The sequence below is a fragment of the Stegostoma tigrinum genome, chromosome 20, assembly GCF_030684315.1.
Source record: "Stegostoma tigrinum isolate sSteTig4 chromosome 20, sSteTig4.hap1, whole genome shotgun sequence".
In the NCBI taxonomy this organism is placed as follows: domain Eukaryota; kingdom Metazoa; phylum Chordata; class Chondrichthyes; order Orectolobiformes; family Stegostomatidae; genus Stegostoma; species Stegostoma tigrinum.
The window spans coordinates 12788330-12806710 of record NC_081373.1 but is presented as its reverse complement, the minus strand read 5'-3'; the positions used below and the strand labels follow the sequence as shown (position 1 = coordinate 12806710).

Here is an 18381-nt window from a genome sequence, read left to right as displayed (position 1 = left end):
TTTACCTGTATAAAGTGCTGGTGAGATCACATCTGGAGTACTGTGAGCTGTTTTGGTCCCCTTATTTAAGGAAATATATTATTTCACTGGGGCCATTCAGAGGAGGTTCACGAGGATGATCCCTGGTATGGGGCGATTGTTTTACAAGCAGATTAAACTGGTTGGGACTTTACTCACTAGAGTTGAGACGAATGAGGCGTGATCTCAGTGAAACCCAGGATTCTTAAGGGGCTTGATAGGATAAATGCTGAGAGGACCAGACAGCATAGCCTCTGGATAAAGGCATGTCAATCTAGGACTGAGGTGAGGAGGGATTTCACAGGATGTTGCTGGGAATGGAGGGACGAAAATAGGTTGGAAATGCTGGGACTTTTTACACTGGAGCGCAGGAGGTCGAAGAGTGACCTTATAGAGGTTTATAAAATCATGAGGGGCATGGATAAGTTGAATGCCAAGTGTATTTTTCCTAGGGTGGGGAGTTCAAATCTAGGGACATATTTTTAAGATCAGAGAAGAAAGAAAGTTTTAAAAAGGGCATTTGAGGCGACCTTTTTTCCAGAGAATGATTAAAGTGTAGAGTGAACTGCCAGAGGAACTGGTGGATTCGAACACAGTTACAACATTTAAATTATATTTGGATAAGTACATAAATAGGAAAAGTTCAGAGGGATATGGACCAAATGCAGGCAATGGGGACTAGTTTAGTTTGGGAGCATGAGATAACGAGGTGTAGAGCTGGATGAACACAACAGGCCAAGCAGCATCATAGGAGCAGGAAGGCTGACGTTTCGGGCCTGCTGTGTTTATCCAGCTCTACACCTCGTTATCTCAGATTCTCCAGCATCTGCAGTTCCTCCTATCTCTCGTTTGGGAACATGGTTGACATGGACTGGTTGGACCAAAGTGTTGTTTTCGTACTGTGTGACTCTATGATTCTATGACTTTGTGTCCAGTTTAGCCACAGCCATGATCCCAGAAGTCAGGAGAACAGCCAATGTTATTACTTTGTTTCAGAATGGCAACAGGGATAATAGGTTGGTGAGCTTTACATCAGTGGTAGAGAAATTATTGGAGAAGATTTTTAGGGACAGGATTTACATGCATTTGGAAAAGAATGGACTTATTGGGGATACTCAGCATGGCTTTTGTGCAAGGGAGGCCTTTCCCCACAACTTGATTGAGTTTTTGAGGAAGCAAGGTCAAAAATGAGAAGACTATAACAGTGCTAAGTAAAGAAAGGCTTGAAAGGACTTGTATTCTTATATCGCCTTTCAAAGCCCCGGAGTGACAGAGGTCCTTTATAGCTGATGGTACTGTTTATTTTGAAGTGTTGTCACAGCTAATTAGTGCACAGCAAGCTCTCACAATCAACAATGTGGTCACAACTACATCACCTGCGGCATCATATCGGTCGAGGTTGGTGAAGACGTTGTGTGGAGCTCCCCTACGCTCTAAAATTATGCCGGATACTCTTACATCTACCTGAGAGGGCAGAGAAGGCCCTAGATAAACATCTTACCTGAAAAACAACACCTCTGACGATGTAGCACTCCCCCAGAAGTACTGTGACAGTCTAAGTTGCATGCTCATGTTCTTGGAGTGCGTCTTAAACTGACAGCCAGCAACAGTCTGACCTCCTGAAGTTCCAGCGTTATACACCTCGGTGTAGGGGTGCTGCTGATAAAGATGATTTCCCTATAATCCTAGCAGACCATTAGGTTGCTCTTCCATTAGAGATAGAGACACACACATTAGATTAGATTAGATTACCTACAGTGTGGAGCAGGCCCTTCGGCCCAACAAGTCCACACCAGTCCTTGAAGAATCCCACCCAAACCCATCCCCCTAATCCCCACACACTCCTGAACACTACAAGCAATTTAGCATGGCCAATCCACCAAGCCTGCACATCTTTGGACTGTGAGAGGAAACCGGAGCACCTGGAGGAAACCCACGCAGACAAGGGGGGAACGTGCAAACTCCACACAGACAGTCGCCCGAGGCTGGAATTGAACCCAGGTCCCTGGCGCTGTGAGGCTGCAGTGTTAACCACTGAGCCACCGTGCCACCCCAATGGTGGTGGCAGCTTGTCCTGAAGGTCAGCACATCTCAGGTGAGGGGAAAGGTTGAGGAGAGTCCTTCATAGTAACCTCAGCCAATGCAGGAATTGAACCTCCACTGTTGGCATCACTTTGCATTGCAGACCAGCCAATTAAGCTAACTGAGCCCCTGTGATTCTGCTGCTGTAACACTTAATACAGACTGTTCCATATATAGCTGGAGAGACTTTGGTCAATGCAACAGGGCAGTTCTTTTCCTAAAGAGACAAATACTCAATTTCATTGAGTACTAATAAACCATAGACAATTTCACCCTTCTCTTCCCTTCATGGGTCTTCAGGTGGAAAGTGAGGCAAAAGAGACATCCCCCAGGCTGGAAAATTGTACTGGAGCCATCAGCACTAGGTCCCTGCTCCCTACAATAACCCACTAATAATAACACCAAAGAACTGTGGATGTCGGAGATCTGAAACAAACAAATACAGAAATTGCTGGAGAAACTCAGCAGGTCTGGGAGCATCTGTGCAGAGAGAAACTCAGTTAATGTTTCAAGTCCAGTGACCCTTCTTCAGAAATGAGTTGAGATACATTGCCCAAGAAGAAGCCAATGGGGTAGATGGAAATGCCAAAGCTTTTGCTGATAGTTCTTTAACATTGGATCTGACCCCGTGCTGTGCCTGTTGTCTATTCATGGAACAGTGTAGAGGGAGCATTATTCTGTACCTACCTCTGTGATGCACTTGTCCTGGAAGTGTTAATGAGGACGGTGTAGAGGATGCTCTACTTTGTACCCCCAACCCGTACTGCGCCTGTTTGATGGGGACAGTGTAGACAGAGCTTTACGCTGCGCAGTATGTCACCCTGTCCTGTCCTGTCCTGGAAGTGTTTGGTAGGCAGTGTAGATGGAGATTTTACTCCATCTCTAACCCGATATTGTACCTATACTGAAATTTCTGAAGAAGGGTCCAGACCTGAAACGTCAGCTTTCCTGCTCCTCTGATGCTGCTTGGCCTGCTGTGTTCATCCAGCTCCACACCTTGTTATTCCAAGATCCTCCAGCATCGGCAGTTCCTACTGTCTCTGTACCTGTACTGGGAGTGTTTGATGGGGACTGTAGAGGTGGCTTTACTGTGTACCCAATCACGTGCTGTACCTGCCCTGGGAATGTTTGATGAGGACAGTGGGCATCACATGTTGCAATCTGCTCCTGTCATCTGCTGCCTTCTCACCTAATGAGGAGAACATTTTCCAAGATGGTTTAAAACAGATATATACTTTCAACTCCAGAAGTCTTTGTTTTTCAAATCAAATTTACCCACTTTCAATTCAGCAAAACATTTTGTAATCATTTATGATCCGAGAGACTTTGAAATGTTTAAATCGCTTGTTATTAAGTCAGTACTTGTGTAACCTGGTTTGATTAAATGCGTCATTTTTCAAATGATGTGGAAGTGCCAGTTGGACTGGGGTGAACAAGGTCAAAAATCACATGACAGCAGGTTATAATCTAACAGGTTTATTTGAAAACACTAGCTTTTGAAACTCTCCTTTCTCAGATGTAGTGTGGAAGAGGAGGTATATCGACACAGAATTCATAACCAGAAAGCTAATAACCCTAAAAATGGCTAGCTGATTGCTTCCCACTGAATGTTTAATCAGTTAGAAAGGGCCACAGGTTTCTATTAAATAAAATGCAAATCCCAGAATTTCTTTCAAGCCTTTGCCCCAAGATGATTAAAGGTTTTATCAGTGTGTGTCAGAGCCAACATCTCAGGTCAGACAATGCATTTTGGGTGTGAGGCCTTGTTTAGAATCTGTCTGTGTTTTAACTTGGAGTCAGGCTGGTTTTATTTTCTTTGAATAAAATAGAGAAGGAGAGAGAGTGAGAATGTGTGAGTGTGTGAGTGTGTGTGTTTGAGCGAGAGAGAGAGCGTGTGTGCGTGTGTGCGTGTGAGAGCGTGTGTGTGTGTGAGACAGTGAGAATGTGAGAATGTGTGTGTGTATGTATGTATGTGTGTGTGTGTGTGTGTGTGTGTGTGTGTGCATGCTTGAGAGAGAGTGCACGAGTGTGAGGAGGGTGATGAATTTGTGGAATTGTCTACCTCCTAGGGGTATTGACGCTCAGTCATTAAGTAAGCTGAAGACCATGACTGATAGATTTCTAGTTAATAATGAGATCAAGCAATACAGGGATAATGCAGGAATATAGCATTGAGATGGTTGACCAACCACGATCTAGAATTGTGGAGCAGGTTTGGGGGCCTGAATGGCCTACTCCAGCTACAAGTTTCCTAGCTTCCTAATAGTGATATCAATGCTGCAGTTCAAAGAGGTGATCTGCAGTTGAGAGACAATCCCTGTTTGGCCGAGGTTTTCAGTGATGAAGCATAGAAACGATTATTTGATAGTTCAATGATTTGAGAAATGGGATGGTTCACAACCATCAAGGGAATGCATTCCATTAAAGAAAATCATGCAAGGCACCATATCTTGCATGCCCAGCACAGTTGGACTCCAAATCTCTGCCCAAATTCCTATTTCTCTTTGACTCTCCATTTTAGTTCATCCTCCCAGAGTCAATTCATTTGTAAAAGCTGAAACAACTGTGGACACTGGAACTCAGAAACAAAAAAAATTGCTGGAAAACCTCACCTGTGTGGAGAAATCAAAGTTAACATTTCAGGTCGGGTGATCCTTCCTCAGTGAACCTTCCTCTCCAGAGATGCTGCCAGGCCTGCTGCGCTTTTCCACGAACTTCTGTATCAGCTTCAATTCTTTTCTACATTTCCCTATGTTGTTCCTTCAAAACCCTCAGCTGTATCTGAATGGTATGACTATAGGTCAGGAGACTATGGATTCCAACTCCATACCATAACCCTGGGCACACAATCAGGCTGACACTTCCAGTGCAACGCTGAGGGAATGCTATACTGAGGGAGCACTACACTGAGGGAGTGCTACACTGACAGAGGGCAACACTGAGGGAGCGCTACACTGAGGGAGTGTAACGCTGAGGGAGAGCAACACTGAGGGGGTGAAACACAGAGGGAGAGCTACACTGAGGGAGCGCTACACTGAGGAATTGCAGCACTGAGGGAGTGCAACGCTGAGGGAGAGCAACACTGAGGGAGTGCTACGTTGAGGGACCACTACACTGAGGGAGAGCTACACTGAGGGAGTGCAACACTGAGGGAGCGCTACACTGAGGGAGTGCTACGCTGAGGGAGTGCAACGCTGAGGGAGTGCAAAGCTGAGGGAGTGCTACACTGAGGGAGCGCTACACTGAGGGAGTGCAACACTGAGGGAGTGCAACACTGAGGGAGCGCTACACTGAGGGAGAGCAACACTGAGGGAGAGCTACACTGAGGGAGAGCAACACTGAGGGAGTGCAACGCTGAGGGAGTGCAACGCTGAGGGAGAGCTACACTGAGGGAGTGCTACACTGAGGGAGTGCTACACTGAGGGAGCGCTACACTGAGGGAGAGCAACACTGAGGGAGTGCTACACTGAAGGAGTGCTACACTGAGGGAGTGCTACACTGAGGGAGAGCTACACTGAGGGATTGATACACTGAGGGAGCGCTACACTGAGGGAGAGCTACACTGAGGGAGCGCTACACTGAGGGAGGGCAACACTGAGGGTGTGCTACACTGAGGGAGTACTACACTGAGGGAGGTCAACACTGAGGGAGTGCTACACTGAGGGAGAGCAACACTGAGGGCGTACTACACTGAGGGAGTACTACACTGAGGGAGGGCAATACTGAGGGAGAGCTACACCGAGGGAGTGTAACACTGAGGGAGTGCAACACTGAAGGAGTGCAACACTGCCAGAGGTGCTGTCTTTCAGATAAGACTTTTGAACGTCTCAAGTGGGCACGAAGAGCAAGGACATTCCCGTGTGCTCCCAGCCAACATTCATCCCTCGGCCAATCACTAAATAATGGGATGATCTAATTTACTTTGTGGCAATGTGTGTGATCTTGTTGTGTACAAATTGACAGATATGTTCCCTACATTACAACAGTGAGTACACTTCTAAAAGTACTTCATTTCCAGTGAGGCGCTTTGGGTTGTCTGAGGTGCTATAACAACGTATCGCCTTAGCTCTAGAATTCTAGTCCTGTGTGTGCATCCTTCTTGTCATCATCCCCTAACCATGTTGAAATTTGCACCATTTCCGTAAGACCATAAGACCATAAGACATAGGAGTGGAAGTAAGCCATTTGGCCCATCAAATCCACTCCACCATTTAAATCATGGCTGATGGGCATTTCAACTCGACTTCCCTGCACTCTCCCCATAGCCCTTGATTCCTTGTGAGATGAGAATTTGTTGGTCTCTGCCTTGAAGGCATCTAACGTCCTGGCGTCCACTGCACTCCGTGGCAATGAATTCCACAAGCCCACCCCTCTCTGGCTGAAGAAATGTCTCCTCATTTCCGTTTAAAATTTACCCCTTCTAATTTTAAGGCTGTGCCCACGGGTCCTAGTCTCACTGCCTAACATAAAGAACTTCCCAGCGTCCACCCTTTCTAAGCCATACATTATCTTGTAAGTTTCTATTAGATCTCCCCTCAACCTTCTAAACTCCAATGAGTACAATCCCAGGATCCTTAGCCATTCATCATACGTTAAACCTACCATTCCAGGGATCACCCGTGTGAATCTCCACTGGACACGCTCCAGGGCTAGTATGTCCTTCCTGAGGTGTGGGGCCCAAAATTGGACACAGTATTCTAAATGGGGCCTAACTAGAGCTTTATAAATTCTCAGAAGCACATCACTGCTTTTATATTCCAACCCTCTTGAGATAAACGACAACATTACATTCGCTTTCTTAAGCACAGACGCAAGTTAACTTTTAGAGAATCCTGGACCAACACTCCCATTCCCTTTGTACTTCTGCTTTACGAATTTTCTCACCATTTAGAAAATAGTCCATGCCTGTATTCTTTTTTCCAAAGTGCAAAACCTCACATTTGCTGACATTAAATTTCATCAGCCATTTCCTGGACCACTCTCCTAAACTGTCTAAATCTTTCTGCAGCTTCCCCACCTCCTCAGTACTATCTGCCTGTCCATCTATCTTCGTATCATCGGCAAACTTCACCAGAATACCCCCAGTTTCTGCATCCAGATCATTAATATATAAAGTGAACAGCTGTGGCCCCAACACTGAACCCTGCAGCACACCACTCGTCACTGGTTGCCATTCCGAAAAAGAGCCTTTTATCCCAACTCTCTGCCTTCTTTCAGACAGCCAATCCTCAATCCAAGCCAGTAGCTCACCTCGAACACCAGGGGCCCTCAACTTGCTCAGCAGCCTCCCCTGAGGCACCGTTTCAAAGGCCTTTTGGAAGTCTAGATAGATAACATCTACTGGGTTTCCCTGGTCTAACATACTTGTTACCTCTTCAAAGAATTCTAACAGGTTTGCCTGGCACGACGTCCCCTTACTAAATCCATGCTGACTTGTTCTAATCTGACCCGGCACTTCCAGGAATTTAGAAATCTCATCGTTGACAATGGATTCTAGAATTTTACCAACTACTGAGGTTAGGCTAATCGGTCTATAATTTTCCATCTTTTGCCTTGATCCTTTCTTAAACAAGGGGGTAACAACAGTGATTTCCCAATCATCTGGGACTTTCCCAGACTCCAGTGACTTTTGAAAGATCACAACCAAAGCCTCTGCTATTTCCTCAGTCACCTCCCTCAGAACTCTAGGATATAGCCCATCGGGGCCAGGAGATTTATCAATTTTTAAACCTTTTAGCTTTTCTAGCACTTTCTCTTTTGTAATGCCTACCATGCTCAACTCTGTCCCTTGACTCTCCCTAATTGTTGGCATAGTACTCATGTCTTCCACTGGGAAGACTGACACAAAGTACTTACTAAGTTCTTCAGCCATTTCCTTATCTCCCATCACTAGCCTTCCAGCATCAATTTGGAATGGCCCAATATCTACTTTTGCCTCTCGCTTGTTTCTTATGTATTGAAAGAAGCTTTTACTATCATTTCTAATATTACCAGCTAGCCTACCTTCATATTTGATCCTCTCCTTCCTTATTGCTCTCCTTGTTATCTTCTGTTTGTTTTTGAAGCCTTCCCAATCTTCTGATTCCCCAGTGCTCTTGGCCACTTTATAGGCTGTCTCTTTTTCTTTGATATATTTCCTGACTTCCTTTGTCAGCCATAGCTGTCTAATCCCACCCCGGATAATCTTTCTTTTCTTTGGGATGAACCTCTGACCTCTGTTCTCAATTACACCCAGAAACTCCTGCCATTGTTGCTCTACTGTCTTCCCCGCTAGGCTCTGCTTCCGGTCGATATTCGTCAATTCCTCTCTCATGCCCCTGTAATTACCTTTATTTAACTGTAACACCATTACATCGAATTTTGCCTTCTCTCTTTCAAACTGCAGACTGAACTCTACCATATTATGATTGCTGCCTCCTGTGTTCCCTTACTTTAAGGTCTTTTATAAAGTCAGGCTCATTACATAGCATTAAGTCCAGAATAGCCTGCTCCCTTGTGGGCTCCATCGCAAGCTGTTCCAAAAAGCTATCCTGCAAACATTCCATGAATTCCCTTCCTTTGGATCCAATTTTCACTATTTTCCACTCTTCTTCCAAACTTTCCAAAGTGATCAAAGCTGTGGGATCCCTCACTTCAATTAGCCCTGCAATCTATCGGCTCTTTTTAGACATTTTGAAACTTAGCGTCACTTACGTTCCCAATGACCTCGATATCTGATTTTGGATGGTGTCCTGAACTCTAGGCTTTGGCCTTCCACCCTGATTCCATCGTCATTAACAAAATCCCTTACCCAGCAATGTGCTTTACTGGAAAAAGTAAATTAACCTTGAGGTATTGACAATGTTAGAGCAAGCCACGCACTTGAGATGGGTAATTACTTTCAGAGCTTTACCTGTGGGACAGCATGAAGAGCTTGAAAAGCTGACTTAATCATATTATATTGATTTTGCCATCTCGTAATTTGGTTCAGTGGTCTCCCCGGACTAGACACGTAGCTTGAACTTCCCCAGACCCCCCCCTTCCTCAGTGTCTGTGACTCTTCCAAGGCAGTAACAGCCATGAATAATGAGGCCTGTATATATTCTCAAAGTCACTGCTCTGCCAGCCCCCATACTCTCTCTCTCTCTCTCTCTCTCTAACCAGTGGACTGCCAGAAACAGACAACATCGCACCATCAAAACATTTATTTTTACCTGAGGACATTTATTTCTTCCTTAAAGTTCTACGGAAGAATCTAATAATCTTCATTCCTCAGGTTACTTCTTGATCAATTTGTGTCACTATGTTTCTGGCTGTAAAATTGTTGGCTTAGAGTGCCAAGGGGGTGGCGTCCATTTTCTCGTAGAGCTTCCCTTTTCTAACACCTCACTGGGTCACGTGACTTCACCAAATCCTAATGATGTCACACAAATTCTTTGGCAGGGAGAATAGAGGAGTTAAATGTTATTTAAATGGAGAAGGACTGCAGAAAGGCTCAGAAGAGAAGGATTTAAATATCCGCATTCGTGAATCACAAGAATTCACATTCAGCGGGTAACGGGGAAGGCAACTTTTTTATACTCATTCACAGGTATCACTGTTCAAGCCAACATTTATTGCCTATCCCTAATTGCCCAGAGGGCAGTTAAACATCAACCATGTTGTTGTGGGTCTGTAGTCACATGTAGGCCAAGCCAAGTAAGGATGGCAGTTTGCTTTCCTAAAGGACATTAGTGAACCAGATGGGCTTTTACCGACAACTGACAATGGATTCATGGTCACTGTTAGATTCCTAATTCAGGATATTTATTGAATTCAGATTCCACCATTTGCTGTGGCAGGATTCAAACTGGGTACCCAGCACATTACCTGGGTCTCTGGATTAATAGTTGCGCAATAAATCTACTAGGCCATCAGCTCCCTCCAAATGGTATGTTGGCCATTATTTCAAGAAGAATGGAGTGTAAAAGTAGGGAGGTTTTGCAAGACACTAGTGAGACCACAACTGAGATAATGTGAAGTTTTGGGCCCCTTGACTAAGGAACGATATACTGGCATGGACGCAATCCAAAGCAGTTTCACTCGGCTGATACCAGGTATGGACGGGCAGTGACATGAGGAAAGGTCAAGTAGGTTGGGCTTGTACTTGTTGGCATTTGGAAGAATGAGAGGTGACCTTACTGAGGCATGCAAGATTCTTAGAGGTCTTGACAGGGTTGATGAGGAAAGCTTGTTTCTATTTGTGGGAGAGTCTAGGGACAGAAGGCATGTTTTCAGAGTCACACATTTAAGATAGAAATAAGGAGGAATATCTTCTCTCAGATGATAGTGGAATTCTTTACTGAGGGCTGCTGAGGCTGTGTCATTAAATATATTCAATATTAGATTATCAGATCAGCCATGATCTTATTGAATGGTGGGACAGACTTGATGTCTCATGGCTGCCGAATCCTGTTACATCACCAAACCCTTTGGCCTCAGCAAACTCCGTTAAATCACCAAATAGTGTTGCTGTGGCTCAGTGGGTAGTCCCCTTTTCTTATTGTATGTTCTAAAACCCACTCACATACTCCAGGTTACAGACCCAGTGCTGTACTGACAGAGCGCTGAACTCTTGGAAGTGCTATCTCTCAGATATGACATTAAATTTTTGAGACTGCAATTCAACTGGGCTTAATGATCCTGTGAAACTATTTTGAGGAAAAACAGGGGGATTGCTTCCTGCAGTCCTGAGCCAATCAAGAAAAGAAAATAGATTATCTGCTCATTATCACATTGCTGGTTGTGGAAACTTGCTGTGTGCAAATTGACTGCTAGATTTTCTACAGTAAAACTGATAAGTACCTAATTACTGATGGAGCACTTTGAGCTATCTTAAGTATGTGAAACATGCTTTAAAGTTCTTTGTTTTATGATGAGAGAGAAGATTCAGGATTAATTTTATTCTGCAGGTTCAAGCACCTACTTTTTGCAATCTCCCTAACATCTACAAACCATTCTGCAGTACCTTCCCTTAGGTACTGCCCAGTTCCTAGTGTTGCGCATTTACTTTTCCTGTTGAGATGTGGTTATGAGTTAGAGGTGGACTAATCAGCCAGCAAATGCCAGAGAGTTGAGTCCTAATTCTTTCCTCACATTCACATTTTAATCTTAGTTAAGGGGAAAGTAGCTTTTGGGAGTCAACTGCACGTGGACTCGAATCTTGTTGATGTAAGACTGTTTTCAAAAATAGTTATCCTTTCATCAATGATCCTGTAGGAGTTTTTAGACTGGATTAGAGACAGAGTAAAGTTCCTGGCACGCAGACTATTCAGAGACACCTTTTGTCACATTTCCTGCACATTCTGTACGGGGGTCTGTCGGTATGGGATCTATGGCTTAGTATTGAATTAGGCTCAGATCGCCTGATTGTAGAGACTGAGGTGCACTGACTGTTTGTCTTCATGTCCCACAGTCGCCTGCACTCCAATCACCTGTACTGTGACTGCCACTTGTCCTGGCTCTCCCAATGGCTCCGCCAACGCCCACAGATCGGTCTCTTCACACAATGCACTGCTCCGCCCGACCTCCGCGGGCTTAATGTGGCAGAGATACAGAAGCACGAGTTCTCCTGCGTAGGTGAGTGCGGTCTGAATATGAGCTGCTGTCTGGGTGCAGGCCAGTTTTAGCCAGTATGTGAACAGAGTTTGGGGGGTGGTGGGGGGGATGTTGGTTGCGGGTGGAAGGGAACGTATGGTATGCAGGGTAGATGAATCTTAGTAGGATAACGTTGTGGGCCGAAGGGCCTGTATTGTTCTATGTTCTACATAGAACAAAAACTAGGAGAGAGAACACAGTTACCACTGACCTGAACATTGGTAAGCATAATGCTTCATTCAGTGACTAAATAGATCATCTAGCAACACAGGAATCGAAATCTCACTGCAGTAGCTTCAGAATCTGAGCCCCTAGATTTACAGGACAACCATAAAACCATAAGATATGATAGAATTAGGCTATTCTGCCTATTGTGTGTGCTCCAGCATTCGATCATGACTGATATGTTTCTCAGTTGGTTTTAGAAAAAACATTTATTCATTTGTGGGATGTGGATGTCAATGGCTGGGCAGCTTTTGTTACCCATCCCTAGTTACCCTCGAGAAGGTGATGGTGAGCTTCATTCTTGAACCACTGGAGTCCATCTGCTGAGGTTTGACCTACAATACCATTGGGGAAGGAATTCCAGGATTTTGACCCAGTGACTGTGAAGGAACAGTGATTTATTTCCAAGTCAGGATCGTGAGTGGCTCGGAGGGGAACTTGAAGATGGTGGTGTTCCCATATTATCTGCTGCCCCTTGTCCTTCTAGATGGAAGTCGTCGAGGGTTTGGATGGTACTGTTTGAGGATCTTGCTTTCTGCCTTCTCTCTGTTACCCTTGATCTCCTCGCTAATCGAGAACCCATCTATCTGTCTTAAATACACTCCATGACGTGGTCTCTGCAGACTTCTGCAGCAGTGATTTGCCGTCACCACACCATGACTGTAGGAATTCCTCCTCATCTCAGTTTGAAAGGGCTGTCCCTTCAACAGTGGCCATTTGGCCCATTATATTTTGCCAGCCCTGTGAAGGAATTATCCAGTTACACTCACATGCCTGCACATTTTTTCTATTCAACTATTTATCCAATTCCCTTCTGAAAGTTCCTTTTGAATCTGCTTACATTACCCTTTCAGACAGCACATTCTGAACTACCAACAGCTCAATCCACAAAGAATTCTCCTCATCCCCACTTTGGTTCCATTGCCTATTCTCTTACATTGTGTCTTCCGTTCATGACCCTCCCATCAATATGATTAATAATCTTGAATACATCTAATAAATCCCCCCTTCTCTCCTCCAAAGAGAACAATCCCAGCTTCTCCAGGGATAGTGAGAACTGCTGACGCTGGAGTCAGAGACAACACAGCGTGGAGCTGGAGGAACACAGCAGGCCAGGCAGCACCAGAGGAGCGGGAAAGCTGACGTTTCGGGTCGGGACATTTTCTGAAGAAGGGTCCCGACCCGAAACATCAGTTTTCCTGCTCCTCTGATGCCGCCTGGCCTGCTGTGTTCCTCCAGCTCCACACTGTGTTATCCCAGCTTCTCCAGTCCTTGTCACCACTCTTGTAAATCCCGACTGAACACAATTAAAAAGTAATAAATAAAGAAAAATGCTGATCACAGTAAAGTGGTTACGATGATTGCTGAAAAATAGGGACCTGATTTTCACAGCAGGAAACCTGTTTTGGGAAGTCCTGTAATGGAATTGGAAGTGTCCCTATCTCTGAGCATGAAGTTCTGGGTTTGAGTGCCATTCCAGAACCGGATGATCGAGGAAGGCGTGTTCTTAACCTGGCCCTACAGTTCGTACAGGGTTTGCTTCGCTCTGTTGGCTGGACAACTGTTTTGCAACACAGAGTGAAGCTAACAGTGTGGGTTCATTTCCGAAGCCAGCTGAGCTAAGGGGACCATGGCAACTTTACCCTACTTTTATCTTTAACAGGTTATGTATCAATCTGTAAATGCTCCCACCACAGGCCAATGGCAAAGAGTAAAAACTGGAAAGACTCCTGGGGCCTCAACCATGACTGGCCATAGCTCCAGGTTGCAACATGCTTGTAAAAAGTGGAAGTCGCCAAGGTAATTCAGATTCCTTGCTGGGTGTTGGGCAGGAAGGCAGGGCTCCGTTGGTTGGGTAACTGTTGTGGAGCAGGTTGATGACCACATGACAGGGTTTGATCCCCATCTTGGTGGGGGTGGACTTAAGATGTACCATCTCCACGCTGGAGGATCAGACTGGCCTTCAGGTAGCGAAGGCAAGGAGTGCAAAACCCTATCATCTTTGCCCCAGTCCACCTATATGTAACTCCATATCTACAACATTGCTTTGATTCTAACGGTGCTGGGAAATGACTTAGAAACAGAGCTGTATCAACTGTTCTGCCACCAGGTTTGTTCACAAATGTGGCCTATACCAACCCCTCAGGTCAGCTGAGGATGAGCACGACTTGGCCACTCCTCCCAGGGATGTTCACTTCTGGAGAATAAATACGAAGGGAAGATGAAAGCCATGTGTCAGGATCTGAGTAGTTTGGAAAATGATTTCACTGTGTGGAATCTTCACTCCCTATCCATCCCCCATCAGTCTCACTTTGCAGTCACACATGGACATGTGTACACCTCCGCACAACAGGGATGAATTATATATTCTGCAAGTGTTTTCCTTGTAGTGTGATTCATGATTACGGGGACCAAAGGATAGATTGAAAAGTCTGCCCTTTCTATTCCTCCTGCGTGCTGGCCCCAGCTGAACAAATAACAATTCTCCACGCTCACTGCACATGCCGGGGCCTATATTTGGATGGCAGAAGCCACACAGTCACTTACTCCCCATTTCAGCACCTCACGTCAAAGAACATGACACTGTATCTAACCCCGTGTTGTACATGTCCTGGGAGTGTTCGATGGGGATAGTGTAGGGGCAGCTTTACTCTGTATCTAACCCCCTGCTGCACATGTCCTGGGGGTGTTCGATGGGGTTATTGTATAGGGAGCTTTAGTCTGTATCTGACCCCGTGCTGTACATGTCCTGGGGGTGTTCGACGCGGATAGTGTAGGGGCAGCTTTACTCTGTATCTAGCCCCGTGCTGTACATGTACTGGGAGTGTTCGATGGGGATAGTGTAGAGGCAGCTTTAAACTGTATCCAACGCCATGCTGTACATGTACTGGGAGTGTTCGATGGGGATAGTGTAGAGGCAGCTTTACTCTGTATCCAACCACGTGCTGTACATGTCCTGGGAGTGACCGTTGGGGATAGTGTAGGGGCAGCTTTACTCTGTATCTAACCAACTGCTGTACATGTACTGGGAGTGTTCGATGGGGATAGTGTAGGGGCAGCTTTATTCTGTATCCAACCACCTGCTGTACATGTACTGGGAGTGACCGTTGGGGATAGTGTAGGGGCAGCTTTACTCTGTATCCAACCACCTGCTGTACATGTACTGGGAGTGTTCGATGGGGATAGTATAGGGGCCGCTTTACTCTGTATCTCACCCCATGCTGTACATGTACTGGGAGTGACCGTTGGGGATAGTGTAGGGGCAGCTTTACTCTGTATCTAACCGCGTGCTGTACATGTACTGGGAGTGTTCGATGGGGATAGTGTAGAGGCTGCTTTACCCAGTATCTAATCCTGTGCTGCACATCTACTGGGAGTGTTCGATGGGGATAGTGTAGAGGTAGCTTTACTCTGCATCTAACCCCGAGCTGTCCATGTACTGGGGGTGTTCGATGGGGATAGTGCAGGGGCAGCTTTACTCTGTATCGAACCCCGTGCTGTACATGTACTGGGAGTGTTCGATGGAGATACTGTATGGGCTTCTTTACTCTGCATCTAACCCCGTGCTGTACATGTACTGGGAATGTTCGATGAGGATAGTGTAGGGGCTGCCTTACTCTGTATCTAACCCCGTGCTGTACATGTCCTAGGAGTGTTCGATGGGGTTAGTGTAGGGACAGCTTTACTCTCTATCTAACCCCGTGCTGTACATGTACTGGGAGTGTTCGATGGCGATAATGTGGACGCAGCTTTACTCTGTATCTAACCCTGTGCTGTACATGTACTGCGAGTGTTCGATGGGGATAGTGTAGGGGCAGCTTTACTCTGTATCTAACTCCGTGCTGGACATGTACTGGGAGTGTTCGATTGGGATAGTGTAGGGGCAGCTTTACTCTGTATCTAACCCCGTGCTGGACATGTAATGGGAGTGTTCGATGGGGATAGTGTAGGGGCAGCTTTTCTCTGTATCTAACCCTGTGCTGTACATATACTGGGAGTGTTCGATGGGGATAGTGTAGAGGCAGCTTTACTCTGTATCCAACCCCGTGCTGTACATGCACTGGGAGTGTTCGATGGGGATAGTGTAGAGGCTGCTTTACTGTGTATCTAACCCCGTGCTGTACATGTACTGGGAGTGTTCGATGGGGAAAGTTTAGAGGCAGCTTTCCTCTGTATCGAACCCCGTGCTGTACATGTCCTGGGAGTGTTCAATGGGCATAGTGTAGGGGCAGCTTTACTCTGTATCTAACCCCGTGCTGTACATGTACTAAGAGTGTTCGATGGGGATAGTGTAGTGGCAGCTTTACTCTGTATCTAACCCGGTGCTGCACATGTGCTGGGATGGTTCGATGTGGATAGTGTAGAGGCAGCTCTACTCTGTATCTAACCCCATGCTGTACATGTACTGGGAGTGTTCGACGGGGATAGTGTAGGGGCAGCTTTACCCTGTATCTAACCCCATGCTGTACATGTCCTGGGAGTGTTCGATGGGGATAGTGTAGGGGCAGCTTTACTCTGTATCCAACCACGTGCTGTACATGTACTGGGAGTGTTCGATGGGGATAGTGTTGGGGGCAGCTTTACTCTGTATCTAACCCCGTGCTGTACATGTTCTGGGAGTGTTCGATGGGGTAAGTTTAGAGGCAGCTTTCGTCTGTATCTAACCCCGTGCTGTATATGTACTGGGAGTGTTCGATGGGGATAGTATAGGGGCCGCTTTACCCTGTATCTAACCCCATGCTGTACATGTACTGGCAGTGACCGTTGGGGATAGTGTAGGCGCAGCTTTACTCTGTATCTAACTGCGTGCTGTACATGTACTGGGAGTGTTCGATGGGGATAGTGTAGGGGCAGCTTTACTCTGGATCTAACCCCGTGCTGTACATGTACTGGGAGTGTTCGATGGGGATAGTGTAGAGGTAGCTTTACTCTGCATCTAACCCCGAGCTGTCCATGTACTGGGGGTGTTCGATGGGGATAGTGCAGGGGCAGCTTTACTCTGTATCGAACCCCGTGCTGTACATGTACTGGGAGTGTTCGATGGGGATACTGTAGGGGCTTCTTTACTCTGCATCTAACCCCGTGCTGTACATGTACTGGGAATGTTCGATGGGGACAGTGTAGGGGCTGCTTTACTCTGTATCTAACCCCGTGCTGCACATGTCCGAGGAGTGTTCGATGGGGTTAGTGTAGGGACAGCTTTACTCTCTATCTAACCCCGTGCTGTACATGTACTGGGAGTGTTCGATGGCGATAATGTGGACGCAGCTTTACTCTGTATCTAACCCTCTGCTGTCCATGTCCTGGGGGTGTTCGATGGAGATAGTGTAGGGGGAGCTTTACTCTGTATCTAACCCCGTGCTGAACATGTACTGGGAGTGACCGTTGGGGATAGTGTAGGGGCCGCTTTACTCTGTATCTAACCCTGTGCTGTACATGTACTGGGAGTGTTCGATGGGGATAGTGTAGGGGCAGCTTTACTCTGTATCTAACTCCGTGCTGGACATGTACTGGGAGTGTTCGATTGGGATAGTGTAGGGGCAGCTTTACTCTGTATCTAACACCGTGCTGGACATGTACTGGGAATGTTCGATGGGGATAGTGTAGGGGCAGCTTTTCTCTGTATCTAACCCTGTGCTGTACATGTCCTGGGAGTGTTCGATGGGGATAGTGTAGAGGCAGCTTTACTCTGCATCCAACCCCTGCTTTACATGGACTGGGAGTGTTCGATGGGGATAGTGTAGAGGCTGCTTAACTGTGTATATAAACCCGTGCTGTACATGTACTGAGAGTGATCGATGGGGATAGTGTAGGGGCAGCTTTACTCTGTATCTAACCCCGTGCTGTACATGTACTGGGAGTGTTCGATTGGGAGAGTGTAGAGGCAGCTTTACTCTGTATCTAACCCCCTGCTGTACATGTACTGGGAGTGTTCGATGGGGATAGTGTAGGGGCAGCTTTACTCTGTATCTAACCCCGTGCTGTACATGTACTGGGAGTGTTCGATCGGGATAATGTGGAGGCAGCATTACTCTGTAACTCACCCGCTGCAGTACATGTCCTGCGGGTGTTCGTTGGGGATAGTGTAGAGGCAGCTTCACTCTGTATCGAACACCGTGCTGCACATGTCCTGGGAGTGTTCGATGGGGATAGTGTAGGGGGAGCTTTACTCTGTATCTAACCCTCTGCTGACCATGTCCTGGGGGTGTTCGATGGGGATAGTGTAGGGGGAGCTTTACTCTGTATCTAACCCCGTGCTGTACATGTACTGGGAGCGACCGTTGGGGATAGTGTAGGGGCCGCTTTACTCTGTATCTAACCCTTTGCTGTACATGTACTGCGAGTGTTCGATGGGGATAGTGTAGAGGCAGCTTTACTCTGTATCTAACACCGTGCTGCACATGTCCTGGGAGTGTTCGATGGGGATAGTGTAGAGGCAGC

At 46.3% G+C, this 18381-nt stretch overlaps 1 protein-coding gene across 1 annotated transcript in view; it reads left to right on the top strand.

Moving 5' to 3' along the window:
- slit1a (slit homolog 1a (Drosophila)) overlaps positions 1-18381 on the top strand; it is a 344291-nt gene that overhangs the window by 153888 nt on the left and 172022 nt on the right. The window contains exon 8 of the mRNA XM_059653007.1: positions 11534-11697. Coding sequence (XP_059508990.1) covers positions 11534-11697 — 164 coding nt within the window. The remainder of the gene's footprint in view (positions 1-11533; positions 11698-18381) is intronic.